We start from the raw sequence: 11,184 nt of genomic DNA, 5'->3' as shown, positions 1-11,184 counted from the left end.
CTTTCACCCGATTTCGAGACGTGGGTCCGGTCAATTTTGGGGCGAATTTCTAATTTCTTGTTAAAGTTTTGATTCATTAACTAGATTAGTTTCACATAGTTATATTTATTTGTATGTAATTGCTTTTGGCTAGATTTAGGTCATTTAGAGTCGGAAAGTCGAGGAAAAGCCATTCTTACTGATTGATTGACCTTGGCTCGAGGTAAGTGGCTTTCCAAACCTTGAGTGAGGAAAATCCCTTTAGGATTTGGAATTGTTGTCATACTTCTGTGATATGTGAGTGTCACCTTGCGTACACGGGCTAATTATTATAAAATTCGGTTTTTACTGAGCAGTAACCTGTTACATCTTAATTGAGTTATACCAACATGTGTAGTTATCCTATTTAGCCTAATATCGCTTGTCTACATGTCTTAATTGCTTATTTGAAATCTGTACAACATGCTTAGTTGTTTTTCTGCTTTTCCTTGACTTGTATTTACTCTTAAAATGTAGGATTTCTTGGTGTAATTGTTGTTTCCATCAATTTTGAGTTGTGTGTTTACTTTTGGGACTACGAGGCGGTACCTCGGCAGTCAACATTCGAGGGACGAATGTTCCAAAGGGGGGGATGATGTTACACCCCAGGTTTTCGTGCGTGAAAGTATTCCATAAGCAATGGAATAAAAGTCCAAAAATGAGATATTATATTTTTCATTTTCGTACGTTAAAGCTTCGTCGTAAGATTAATCGACGTAAATTCGGGAATGAGATTTATTTTGGGATTATAAGTATTACACTATTTATAACAAGCGATAAATAAGTGCTATGAAGAATAAAGGGGTACACGAATTAAAGAAAAGGAGTTTCATTGAAAGTGACCAATTTGGGATAAAATACAGGTCGAGCGATAATACCCGATAATTATGGATTAGTACCATACAAGGTACCACATGACCATAATAGTAAGGCGTATAAGGTATGTGAAAAGTGAATAATATTTCAAGTAAGTGGGAATAATTCTCAATTTTGCGGGTAATTAATAATTATCTAAAATATTTTAATAAGACCATTACATGGCAGATTTTGCCTTGGCAAAATCTATGACTCTTACACCTATTAAGATATGTGGCAAGATTTGGAAATGATAGACACGTGTCGTCTCTATGGTTGCTTGCGGACATGTCCAAATTTTCAGAATGGAGGGATTGTTGCATTTGATAATTGTTTTCACGATTGATGTCCATGAATCAACATAATACTCTTCATTATTTGCTAATATCCACAAGCCTTAAAAAGTGATTCTCTTCAATATTCCCAACTTTTCACTAACAGACCCCGAAGCATATTTTAATTGAATGTTGTTGCCATAGCTTAAGGAGCAAATTTAGATTTACATAGTAAATGAAGCAGTTCTTGAATTACGAAAATCAAGTATAATAAGATGAAAATACTTAAGTTGCCATAGTCTCTTCCGTGGGCGGAACTCTACGGATACAATTTTGAGATCCGACTAACAAGGGATTGTGAAGAGAATCGGTCAAGGTATATTAAGGCTAAGCTCTTCCTTCATTTTGGCATGATCTCATCATTACATTCATATCCCGAAATTTACATATATTTTGCTAGTCTCGCAAGTTACAATATTCTCTTTATCGGGACTTCATATTCATTTGAGTATTTCATTCTTCCAGTCAAGAGAGTAGAGAAGTTATATATATATATATAGTATTAAAAGTATTTTCATTACCATCGAGCTATAATCGATGGGCAGGCCCCTATTGGGCAACCTCTGATCAGATGGTAAGTTATATACCGAGCCTACTGTGGTCGAGCGCTTATGAGCGAGCCTAGTTGGTCGAGATACAGAGCCTAGTATGGCCGAGCGCTTATGAGCGAGCCTACTATGGCAGAGCAGATTATATATATACTGAGCCTATTGTGGTCGATCGCTTATGAGCGAGCCCAATTGGTCGAGATACAGAGCCTAGTATGGTCGAGCGCTTATGAGCGAGCCTACTACGACAGAGCAGATATATATATGTATACCGAGCCTTATAGGGCCGGACAACTATTTTACTTACTATATTGAGAGAATTGAGTCAGTATCAGCAGGTAAGCATATCTTCAGATTATCTTTGACTTCCAGCTACTTGCAGTTATTATATTATCAGTTCAGTTTCAGCTTTCAGTATATTGCCTTACATACTCAGTACATTATTTCGTACAGACGTCCCTTTTCTGGGGGCGCTACATTTCATGCGTGCAGGTCAGACAGACAGACGGGTAGGCCTCTTTAATAAGTGTTGCCCGAGTTCAGCTTGATCGGTAAGCTCCATGACTTTCGGAGTTTCCGGGTCTAGAGCCTTATGTACATCTTGTATATATATGTATATATGTTATGAGTAGATCAGGGAGCTGTTCCGATCACAGTATATCCGTCAGTAGAGGCTTGTAGACATATCATGTCAGTTAGTGTAATATGTTGGGCTTCCAGGCCTGGTATGTATATTTGGTTGGTTTGTCAGCCGTAATAATTATGACGGCCTTATCGGCCCAGTTTTGTTTTGACATTTAGTCAGCATTCGCAGTCGTCTTACAATATGGCCCATGACCAAAGTATGACATCATACGTTCAGAGCCCCTTAGTTGCAAGTTTGTACGCAAGGATAGGTGAGGTACTGGGTGTCGGTCTTGCCCCCCCAGTTCGGGGCGTGATAGCGGTACCTCGGGAGATTTCCTGTTGAGCATTGGAATACGAGACAATATCTCAGGAGCGCCCATGTTGTTCATCCTTATGTGTCGTGCTGTTATTTTTTTTGAAATTTCTCCTTGTTAAATTTCCAGTCTCTTATTACCTTGCTATATTTTCTTCCTTAAATTATTATATTCCAGTAGGGCTCTAACCTGACCTCGTCATTACTCTACCGAGTTAGGCTTGGCACTTACTGGGTACCGTTGTGGCATGCTCATGCTACTCTTCTGCACATGTTTTGTGTGCAGACCCAGGTACCTCCTACCAACCCCGCTATTAGTCGAGAGTATTTTTTGTGGCTTTTCAAAGACATCAAGGTATATTTGCCAGCGTCTGCAGACCTCGAAGTCCTCCTCTATCCTTTATGTTGTTTCTTCTTATTGTTCCTAAACACTGATGTATAGAGACAATTAGAGTTTTTTCCTATAGCTTGTGACTTGTGACTACCGAGTCTTTGGAAATTGCTTATACTCGAATGTTGGTTTACTTGTACATGCCGAGCGGCATTTTTCAGTTATATAGTTATCTGTTGAAGTTTAGTTGTTAATTCTATTTTTATTTCAATTCTTTCGCAATTGTTAGGCTTACCTAGTCTTAGAGATTAGGTACCATCACGACATCTTATGGAGAGAGATTTGGGTCGTGACAAATAGGATCTCTTGTAGGTACAAAGAAAAAATATAATAGTAGTAACGTTTGCTGAGAAATGAGAAAGATTAAAAAAGGAAATTGAATATTGTGGAAACCAAGGATGAAAGTTGAAAGGTTTACATAATATTTAATGAGAAAAGGACTTTATAAAAAAAAATAATCACTTGATTCCTTTCATAAATTTTGCATTTACACATTAATGGTCGTCTTTAAGGAACAAAGATATCTTTCGTTTTTAGTTTTTACAAAGATACTATGTTTACAAGAGATTTTTACATAGTTGTACTAATTTTAAAACTTATTTACCTCACTATTTAAGTTTTAACTTAATTACAAGTTGATATGCATTTTACCAATTATATACAAATAAGTATTAAATGAGTATCCTTAATTGTAGCTTTTTAATCGTGACGACCCGATAAGTCATTTTGAGTAGTAGCCTTTATTATCGTGTTTCAAGACCTTCATCAGCCCTATTTTATGTTTCTTGATTTACCAGTGCAGTTCAACCCTTTTTTCGGAAAGTTTTTATGTGAAAATTTTAAAAAAATATATAATTTTTGGCTTTAAAAATAACTTGAGTTGAGTACGGTCAATATTTTTTTGTGTAAACGATCACGGATCGATGTTTCAACGATTTCGGTAGGTCCATATCGTGATTTTGGACTTGAGCGTATGCCCGGATTGGATTCGGGGGTCCTTAGGTTGATTTGACTTGTTTTGCCGAAAACTAGTAATTTGAAAGTTTGGAATTCCCTATGTTTGACCGTAGGTTGACTTTATGGTTATCGGGTTCAGATTTTAGTTTTGAGATTTGGTATAGGTCCGTTATGCTATTTGAAACTTGTCTGTAAAATTTGGTGCAAATCGGAGTTGGTTTGATTGGATTCGGCGCTTGGTTGTGATTTTAGAGGTTCTTGAGTTTTCTTTGAAATTTCATGTATTTTAATGTTCGATTCTTAGTTAAAGATGTTATTTTGGTATTTTTATTACGTGAGCGAGTTCATATGATGTTATTACACTTCTATGCATGTTTCATTTGGAACCCGAGAAACTTGGGTGAGTTTCGGATAGGTTACGGACCATTTCAGACTTGGGAGATTGCTAGTTTTCATCAGTTTCTGGTGTCTATAGTGATCTGCTTCGCGATCGCGAAGGTGAAACTTGGGATTGCGTGGAATTGTTCATTGCAAGTGCGGGGACACTATCGTGAACGTGAAGTAGTGGGGGGCTTACCCTTTGCGAAAGCGACCGTCCTCTCGCGAACGTGTAGAGTTATGGGGTTCTGGGACGAAGTCTGTTCATTCAATCTCTTAATTTTTATATTTAATTCTTGTGTATCATTTTAATGCTTAAGTTTTATGTTTACTTTACATGTTTTATTTTTATGTTTAATTTTTGTGTTAACTTTTCGCATTTAAATTATGGCTCTTAAAAAGTATTTGGCATAACCAACCCATTTAAAAAAAGTAGTAAATATGATAGTTGTAGTAACCTTAATTCTCCTTCTAGAGTCAGAAAATATATAGATGAAATGATTTGTGTTGATGAAACTTCCTTTACCCATTCCCCTGCATTTTATGATATTAATCTGGGAGAATAACTCGATCATGAATACTTTACAAAGACAATTTGGCAATGAAGAAGAAAATGAGGAAGAAGAATTAGATGAGACACCCACTAGTCTAGCAATACAAGCTCCAACTCAGAATCAATCTCGATCTGAAGCTTTACCCCATGTACCTCCTGTAAGGAGTAAGGCTAAGGTTGAACATACAAAAACATCACTTGTACGAAATTTTAAAATTATATTTTCCTATTCCCCAAGTTTATTTAATTTCCACTATGCTTATCCATTTTTTAAATTAAGAGGTGCGAAGGGACTTATTCGTAAAATTTATGAGAATTTAGAAATTAAAGAAAATGAAAAGACAACTCTCGAAGACTGCCAAGCTAGTATATATATATATGTGTGCACGCGAGCGCGCGCACTAGAGTAATATTTGATAGTTATAAAACTATGGCGACTTCAGATGGTGTAAATGCTCCTACCACTTCTAATACTAGAGTAGAAGAAGTGTGGGAAGGTATGGAGGATTTATTAGGTGTTGATTCCACTATTGATGATGAACCTAATTTTTATCTTAATCAGGGATTGGAATCTATTAAAGACGAAGAAGGCAACGAATAACTTTTAGCATGGTAGAGGGGGCGTGACAAGGCATTTCCAACACTTTCAATAATGATCCGAGATATACTGGCTATTCAAGTATCATCAATATCATTGGAGAGTGCTTTTAGCGCAGTAAGATTTTAAATCGGAGATCATTGACATTCATTAGCGGAAGACAACCTAGAGATTTTCGTTTTATGTAGAGATTAGATTAATTCAAAAAGAATAAGTATTGATTTTGAAAATTTTCTTCTTTCTAAGATACTTTGCAATTGGGTGGGTGGGGAGGGGAGGATGACGGCATAGAACTCGTGGAACATCAAGCGATATTGCCAATTTCACAAGAATGTCCAACAAATATTATAGATAAGTTAAAACAAAATAATATAGGAGCTTACAAATATTAGTATGATAGTTTGTAATTAAGTAATAAGAGGCCTAGTTCAAACAGACCCCTTCCTAGAAGGTGGTTGTATAGACGAGGTGCTCTTCAAAAGACTTGTATTTGTGTGTGAAATTTAAAAAATTTATTAATAAAATAAAAGGCTTTAGCCTTGAATTTTGTTAATAATTGTCTTACTTAGTTACTTTATAGCTTGAGATTAAATAAAATAAATTATAAGTCCATTAAAATTACTAAAATATTTCGCTATAAATCTCTTGTTTAAATATTTTATAATTCTTTACTTACTTTTTTTTTATAATTTATTAAGTTTTAAGTTCATTGAAAAAAAGTCAAAAAGTAGCCATTGCAAACTTTAAAAACTTATTCATTGTCAACTTTAAAAAAAATAATTGTTGCTAACTATAAAAAATATATCTGTTGTCAACTTTAATGTTTAAATCCTTAAATTTAGAAAAAAAATGCCCACTTAGGGCCCATGACCATGGGACCACCCTTCGCTGAAAATTATGAAAAATTACACTGTGTATATAAGTAAAATATTGATTTTAGATATATAAAATCTATATTGAACACATTTTGTCGGAATTTTTTTCTACTTCTTTCAAGTTTGAACACTCTTAAAAATAGTTCTGACTTCGCCATTGCCCATGACTCGTCCCGCTTGTTAGTGGGACAAGACGAGCCTACCGGATCATCCCGTTTATTCCATCCCGGATAAGGCCTGTTCCTTTTCCGTCCCAGTAAAATTCCGTCATGTCCCGTTCTGTCCCGTCTCGTTGGACAGCGATACTTATAAGTTGTTGGTGCTAGGTGGATAAAAAGGAAAAATTGCAAAAACTCGTCTTGAATGTTTGAAGCAAACGCCAATTCCTTAAGTTGGAAGTTGTGTACTTTTCTACGAAGCTCCCTCTAGAGTTATTACCCATGAGAAACGACTCATTGCGTTTGCTCCGCGTATGAGAAGAGAAGTGGGCTTTTTTATTATTTTAATTCCAGTGTCAACTCTACCGCTTATGTGTTGCCACGTCAGATGATTTGTCCCATTGGATTAGAACTGTATTTAAAGGATAGGAAAAAAGCGATTCTTCCAAAATTAGCTGAAATCTGCGAGCAACTAGTCCCCTTTTTTTAAATCTGTATTATTGCCAATCTCCCTTCTCTTCATACAATCTTCAATTATACAAACAAAAGAAAAAAAAAAAAACGAAGGTTCATTTCACAAGGTATGTAGTTCTCTTGATTTCTTGATTTGAATTTCATTTTTATCCCCAAAGATTTTCATCTTTTTGATCAATAATCATTATATGATCAAGTGGGTGTGATTGAATGTGCTAATTGAGTAGTGGGTAATCATTAATTTTCTCAATTCAGGTGAAAGAAGAAGATGGGTCATCACCACCATCATCATCACCACCACCACGAAGGAGGCAGTCCATATGATGATCCATTTTTGGCATGTTGTTGCTGCCCTTGTTTGCTACTCTCCTCTGTTTTCTCCATGTTTAGCAGGTGTATCTTTATGGCCTGCTATCCTTTTCTGCAGTGTCTTGGATGGGATGAACACAGACACCATCATCACCACCACCACAGCCATTTCTGTTAATCCCAAATTAAAGAAATTGTTTTTTTTGAGTCTTCTACTCTAGCAAGATAAATGTGTGAATTTGTGTTCAATTTCAGAGGATTATTAGTGTTTCAGTTTGGTTGTTGTGTATACTTTATCTTGTACCTGCTAGTTTACTTTTGAGATATTGTTTGTTCACTCCGAGTCCAAAGGGGTTGAAGAAAAATAGAATCTTTTCAACCATTTGCTGTCTTAATCACGAAATTCCATATGTTTTGCTTTTCTTTTTTGGGAATTTGTGATTCAAAATCAAGGATAGTAGTCCTCCAGATTTTGGAGAATCTTAATGATGATTGTGAATCTCCAACTTCCCCATATTAGTTGGAGTTAAAAGGAGAAATATAACTAAGAAATGTTGTGGTACAAAATCTTGCCACCAATTACAAGCTCTGACACAAAAGGGTACGCTCCTTGGTGGAATGAGACAGACAACAATAACCCACTGTAATTCCAGGGTAGTGTGTACGCAGATTTTATCCCTATCCTGAGGTAGAGAGGTTGTTTCTGATAGATCATCGGCATTCCTCCCTCCAAAAACTTTCGACCTTGCTCTTGGGGTGACTCGAAAGCAACCGTAGAATGAGACAGAGAAGAGCAAAATAGATGAAAAGAACAAGGTCTACATTTTCTTAATGAAAGCAGGAACTTCTAAAGCTCCAGAGATATACAATTGAATTCACGAGTCTTTAGAATCTCGTAATCACTCTTATACATGGTAATATCTCTCTCTTTTTCTCTTCTTTTAGAAGATGACAGATGAGAAGAGTCAATATATCATCAGCATTGCGTTATTTGACATCTAAGCCTTTCGACATCGGAGTGCTTCAGAGGCTTCAGCATGAAAATCTGAGCTCCTTCTTCCATGCATCTGTCCATTTCACACAAGTACTCTTTGTTCAGTATCAGATCACAGCTACAAAAATGAAATATAATATAATATTGAGGTGGTTAGTTAATTACTATAAGACAAAAATATATTACTGATTAATTCGAGTTGGAATATTCTCTGATGACACTATCACAACCGGCACATCCTTCATGATCGACGATTCCTGCTTGCAATGCAATGAAGCAAATTTGAGTTCAAACTCATGATGAGTAACTAAATTAAAGAGTTATTTTTGTAGAATTAATTATGTGCAGAAGTATATATGTTGCTGCTCACTGGGAATGAACTACCTACCTTGATTTTCTTAAGCAGTTCATAACCTGTCATTCCTGGCATGCAATAATCTGTGATTATCATATTAACTTTTGAACCCTGCACTCAAGAAACTATATAAATTAACACCACAACTAATTAGTAGAGCCTGTAATATTCAAGTATTTGAGTGTTTAAGTTATATACACAGATCTAGTTGCAATTCAATTGGTTATATTACTTTATTTTTTAGATTGTCATATAACGTGACCACTGCGCAGAATGCAAACTCAATCTTTATTCAATAGAGACTCACATTGCTATTTGTAGAGCTGTCATGATGTGCTCCCAAACCCAAGTACTCCAAAGCCCTCAGACCATCTTCTGCGGTAGTTACTGAAGGAAACTTTCAAATCATGAGATTTATTGATCCAATATTCACTTGCTTGTGCATTAATATAATGTTTCACATTAACATCTTTAATAGCCATGTGTAGAGCAAAACAATCGCGTAATTTAACAGTTGGATTGCAGCAAAAAAAAAAAAAGAACTTAATTAGCTTGTATATATGTACAAGGTACAGATAATCCAGTGAATGGATGGTGTTAATTTCCGACCAAACTGAGACAATATAGTAAGTTATATTATATATCCGGGTTGTGTCTTTCCCATTTATGGGTAAGGAAAATAATGAAAAGCAACGAGTTGAGTCGCGCACGTTATGAACCACATGGGCTGAAAAGAAAGTCTACAACGAAGGATTGTGAAAGATTTAAAGATGTAAAACAAACATAAAGAAAAACAACGTAGGTACAGCTGTTGGCAAATCCAAAAGGTTGACCAAAGGACTAGGTAAATGTCAATATCGATTGAGTTTTCAGGCACGCTTTAGTTTTTTTCCCCTTCGACTAAGAGTTTTCTTCTTCGGGGACCTGGTGGGGGTGTTGAGTCCTAGCGTAGGCAGAATTTTACACATATAGTGTCACATATATTCATAATTTGGTTTTTAATTAAGCGGGATTAGATCGAGGTTTTGGTGCTTATTAAAGCTTTACTTCATATACCAACTAATATTTGTATTATTTTAATTAAAATAGAGGCAGATCCACTGTTAAACTTGAGAGGTTTGGCTTATAGTTTTTTTTAATACTAACCTTATTTTAGTTTTAAAATTAAGGGTTCAAATATAATATTTATGTACATTTTAGTAGATTTTCACTTATAAATCATGTTCAATATGGAAAATATACATGAACCTGCTGGCGATGTGATGAATCTGCCTTGTTTTAATGTGGTGGCGACCTTTATATTATCTATGTACCTACTGTTTCTAGAAAAAAATTGTGTACACAGAATATTAGAAAAATATTCTTGCAAAGCAGTATTTGATGACATATATCCTTGCTAAAGGGTGTCTCCTGTTGAAAGATTCAACATTATAAAATCTTCATCTCCTGTCTTTCTTATGTTCCTCTTTTCTGGGAATTTTATTTGTCTACGACTCTACGTTGCACAATGCAGTGCTTGAGAAAACATCCCATCCACTTATTCTAATTAAATTAAATTAAATTAAATACAAGGTGAGGATATTCAAAAAAAAGTGCTTACCTTTGCAAGAGGATTTCTTGAGTAACTTCTCCACAAGTTTACGATCAACAAGATTGTCATCCACAGCTAGCACATGGGGTTCGCTTGAAATTGATAACGATGAAGCAGAAGAAGCAAAGGTCTCCATTTTTTTCACTTAATCCGCAGAAATTTCACTTTTACACAAGAAAATAACATGCAGAGAGAAAAATCAAGAATGAAACTTTAAAGAAAAAGTAATGGAAAGAAAGAAGAAGAAGAAGAAGAGGAGGAGGAGGAGGAGGAGAAGAAGAGGTAATTGGACTAAAAGGATGGCGTGGAGTGGTTTTTTTAAGGGAAGGAATCAACAAAATAAAATCAAATAAAAGGATTGTCACAGATATTTCGCGATCTTCATATTTGGGCTCTCTTGATTTTCACTTAAACAATATCCATAAGTATATATATCTGCACACCGATTCCTGCTATGCTCCCTCCAGCTCATTCCTTATTTTCTTTCTTTTTCGTGCTTAGTATATGTACGTAATTAAAGGGTAATCATGGGTAGTGTAAAAGAATGTTATAGGTAACTGCACAGTAATCATCGGTAGTGTAAAAGAATGCTATAGGTAACTGCACATGTTGAGAGAAATTAGTAACATGAAAATGAAGACAGACCATTTGTAACAATATGTTAAATTACATTGATAGTACAAAAAAAATTATATTGCGATTATACATATATACAAGTTAAATTAATAAACAAATAACTAAACTATTTGATATTTAAAAAAAGTCAAGTAGGTCTCAGTATTTCATTTGATGTGGTCATATGGAAGATGGAATAGGATGCAGAGTATCTGCTGGCAAAATAGAAAGGATTTTGAA

General features: G+C 35.3%; 1 protein-coding gene and 1 long non-coding RNA gene across 2 annotated transcripts; one reads left to right on the top strand and one right to left on the bottom strand.

Moving 5' to 3' along the window:
- Positions 1 to 6,819: 6,819 nt before the first annotated feature.
- Positions 6,820 to 7,726, top strand: LOC107817473 (uncharacterized). Its single transcript, XR_001655198.2, has 2 exons — positions 6,820 to 7,187; positions 7,336 to 7,726. It is a non-coding gene; the product is annotated as an uncharacterized LOC107817473 (long non-coding RNA).
- A 239-nt stretch (positions 7,727 to 7,965) lies between these two features.
- On the bottom strand, positions 7,966 to 10,799 carry LOC107817472 (two-component response regulator ARR17-like). Its single transcript, XM_016643307.2, has 5 exons — positions 10,339 to 10,799; positions 9,046 to 9,125; positions 8,772 to 8,849; positions 8,570 to 8,640; positions 7,966 to 8,456 (listed from the first exon to the last, which is right to left on the bottom strand). The coding sequence occupies exons 1-5, from the start codon at positions 10,463 to 10,465 to the stop codon at positions 8,366 to 8,368; spliced, it is 447 nt and encodes a 148-aa protein (XP_016498793.1). The 5' UTR covers positions 10,466 to 10,799; the 3' UTR covers positions 7,966 to 8,365.
- Between the last annotated feature and the right edge of the window lie 385 nt (positions 10,800 to 11,184).

The sequence above is a fragment of the Nicotiana tabacum genome, chromosome 11 (genome assembly GCF_000715075.1).
Source record: "Nicotiana tabacum cultivar K326 chromosome 11, ASM71507v2, whole genome shotgun sequence".
In the NCBI taxonomy this organism is placed as follows: domain Eukaryota; kingdom Viridiplantae; phylum Streptophyta; class Magnoliopsida; order Solanales; family Solanaceae; genus Nicotiana; species Nicotiana tabacum.
Note: the sequence above shows the minus strand (reverse complement) of the source record. Positions and strands in the feature narration are given on the sequence as shown.

What these genes read in the sequence shown, in the direction of transcription:
- LOC107817472 (XM_016643307.2), bottom strand. Translation starts at nt 10,465, where the DNA reads ATGGAGACCTTTGCTTCTTCTGCTTCATCGTTATCAATTTCAAGCGAA. An exon ending in CAAGAAATCCTCTTGCAAAG is followed by an intron (nt 9,126 to 10,338) that starts GTAAGCACTTTT and finishes AGTTTCCTTCAG; the next exon opens with TAACTACCGCAGAAGATGGT. An exon ending in ACAGCTCTACAAATAGCAAT is followed by an intron (nt 8,850 to 9,045) that starts GTGAGTCTCTAT and finishes TCTTGAGTGCAG; the next exon opens with GGTTCAAAAGTTAATATGAT.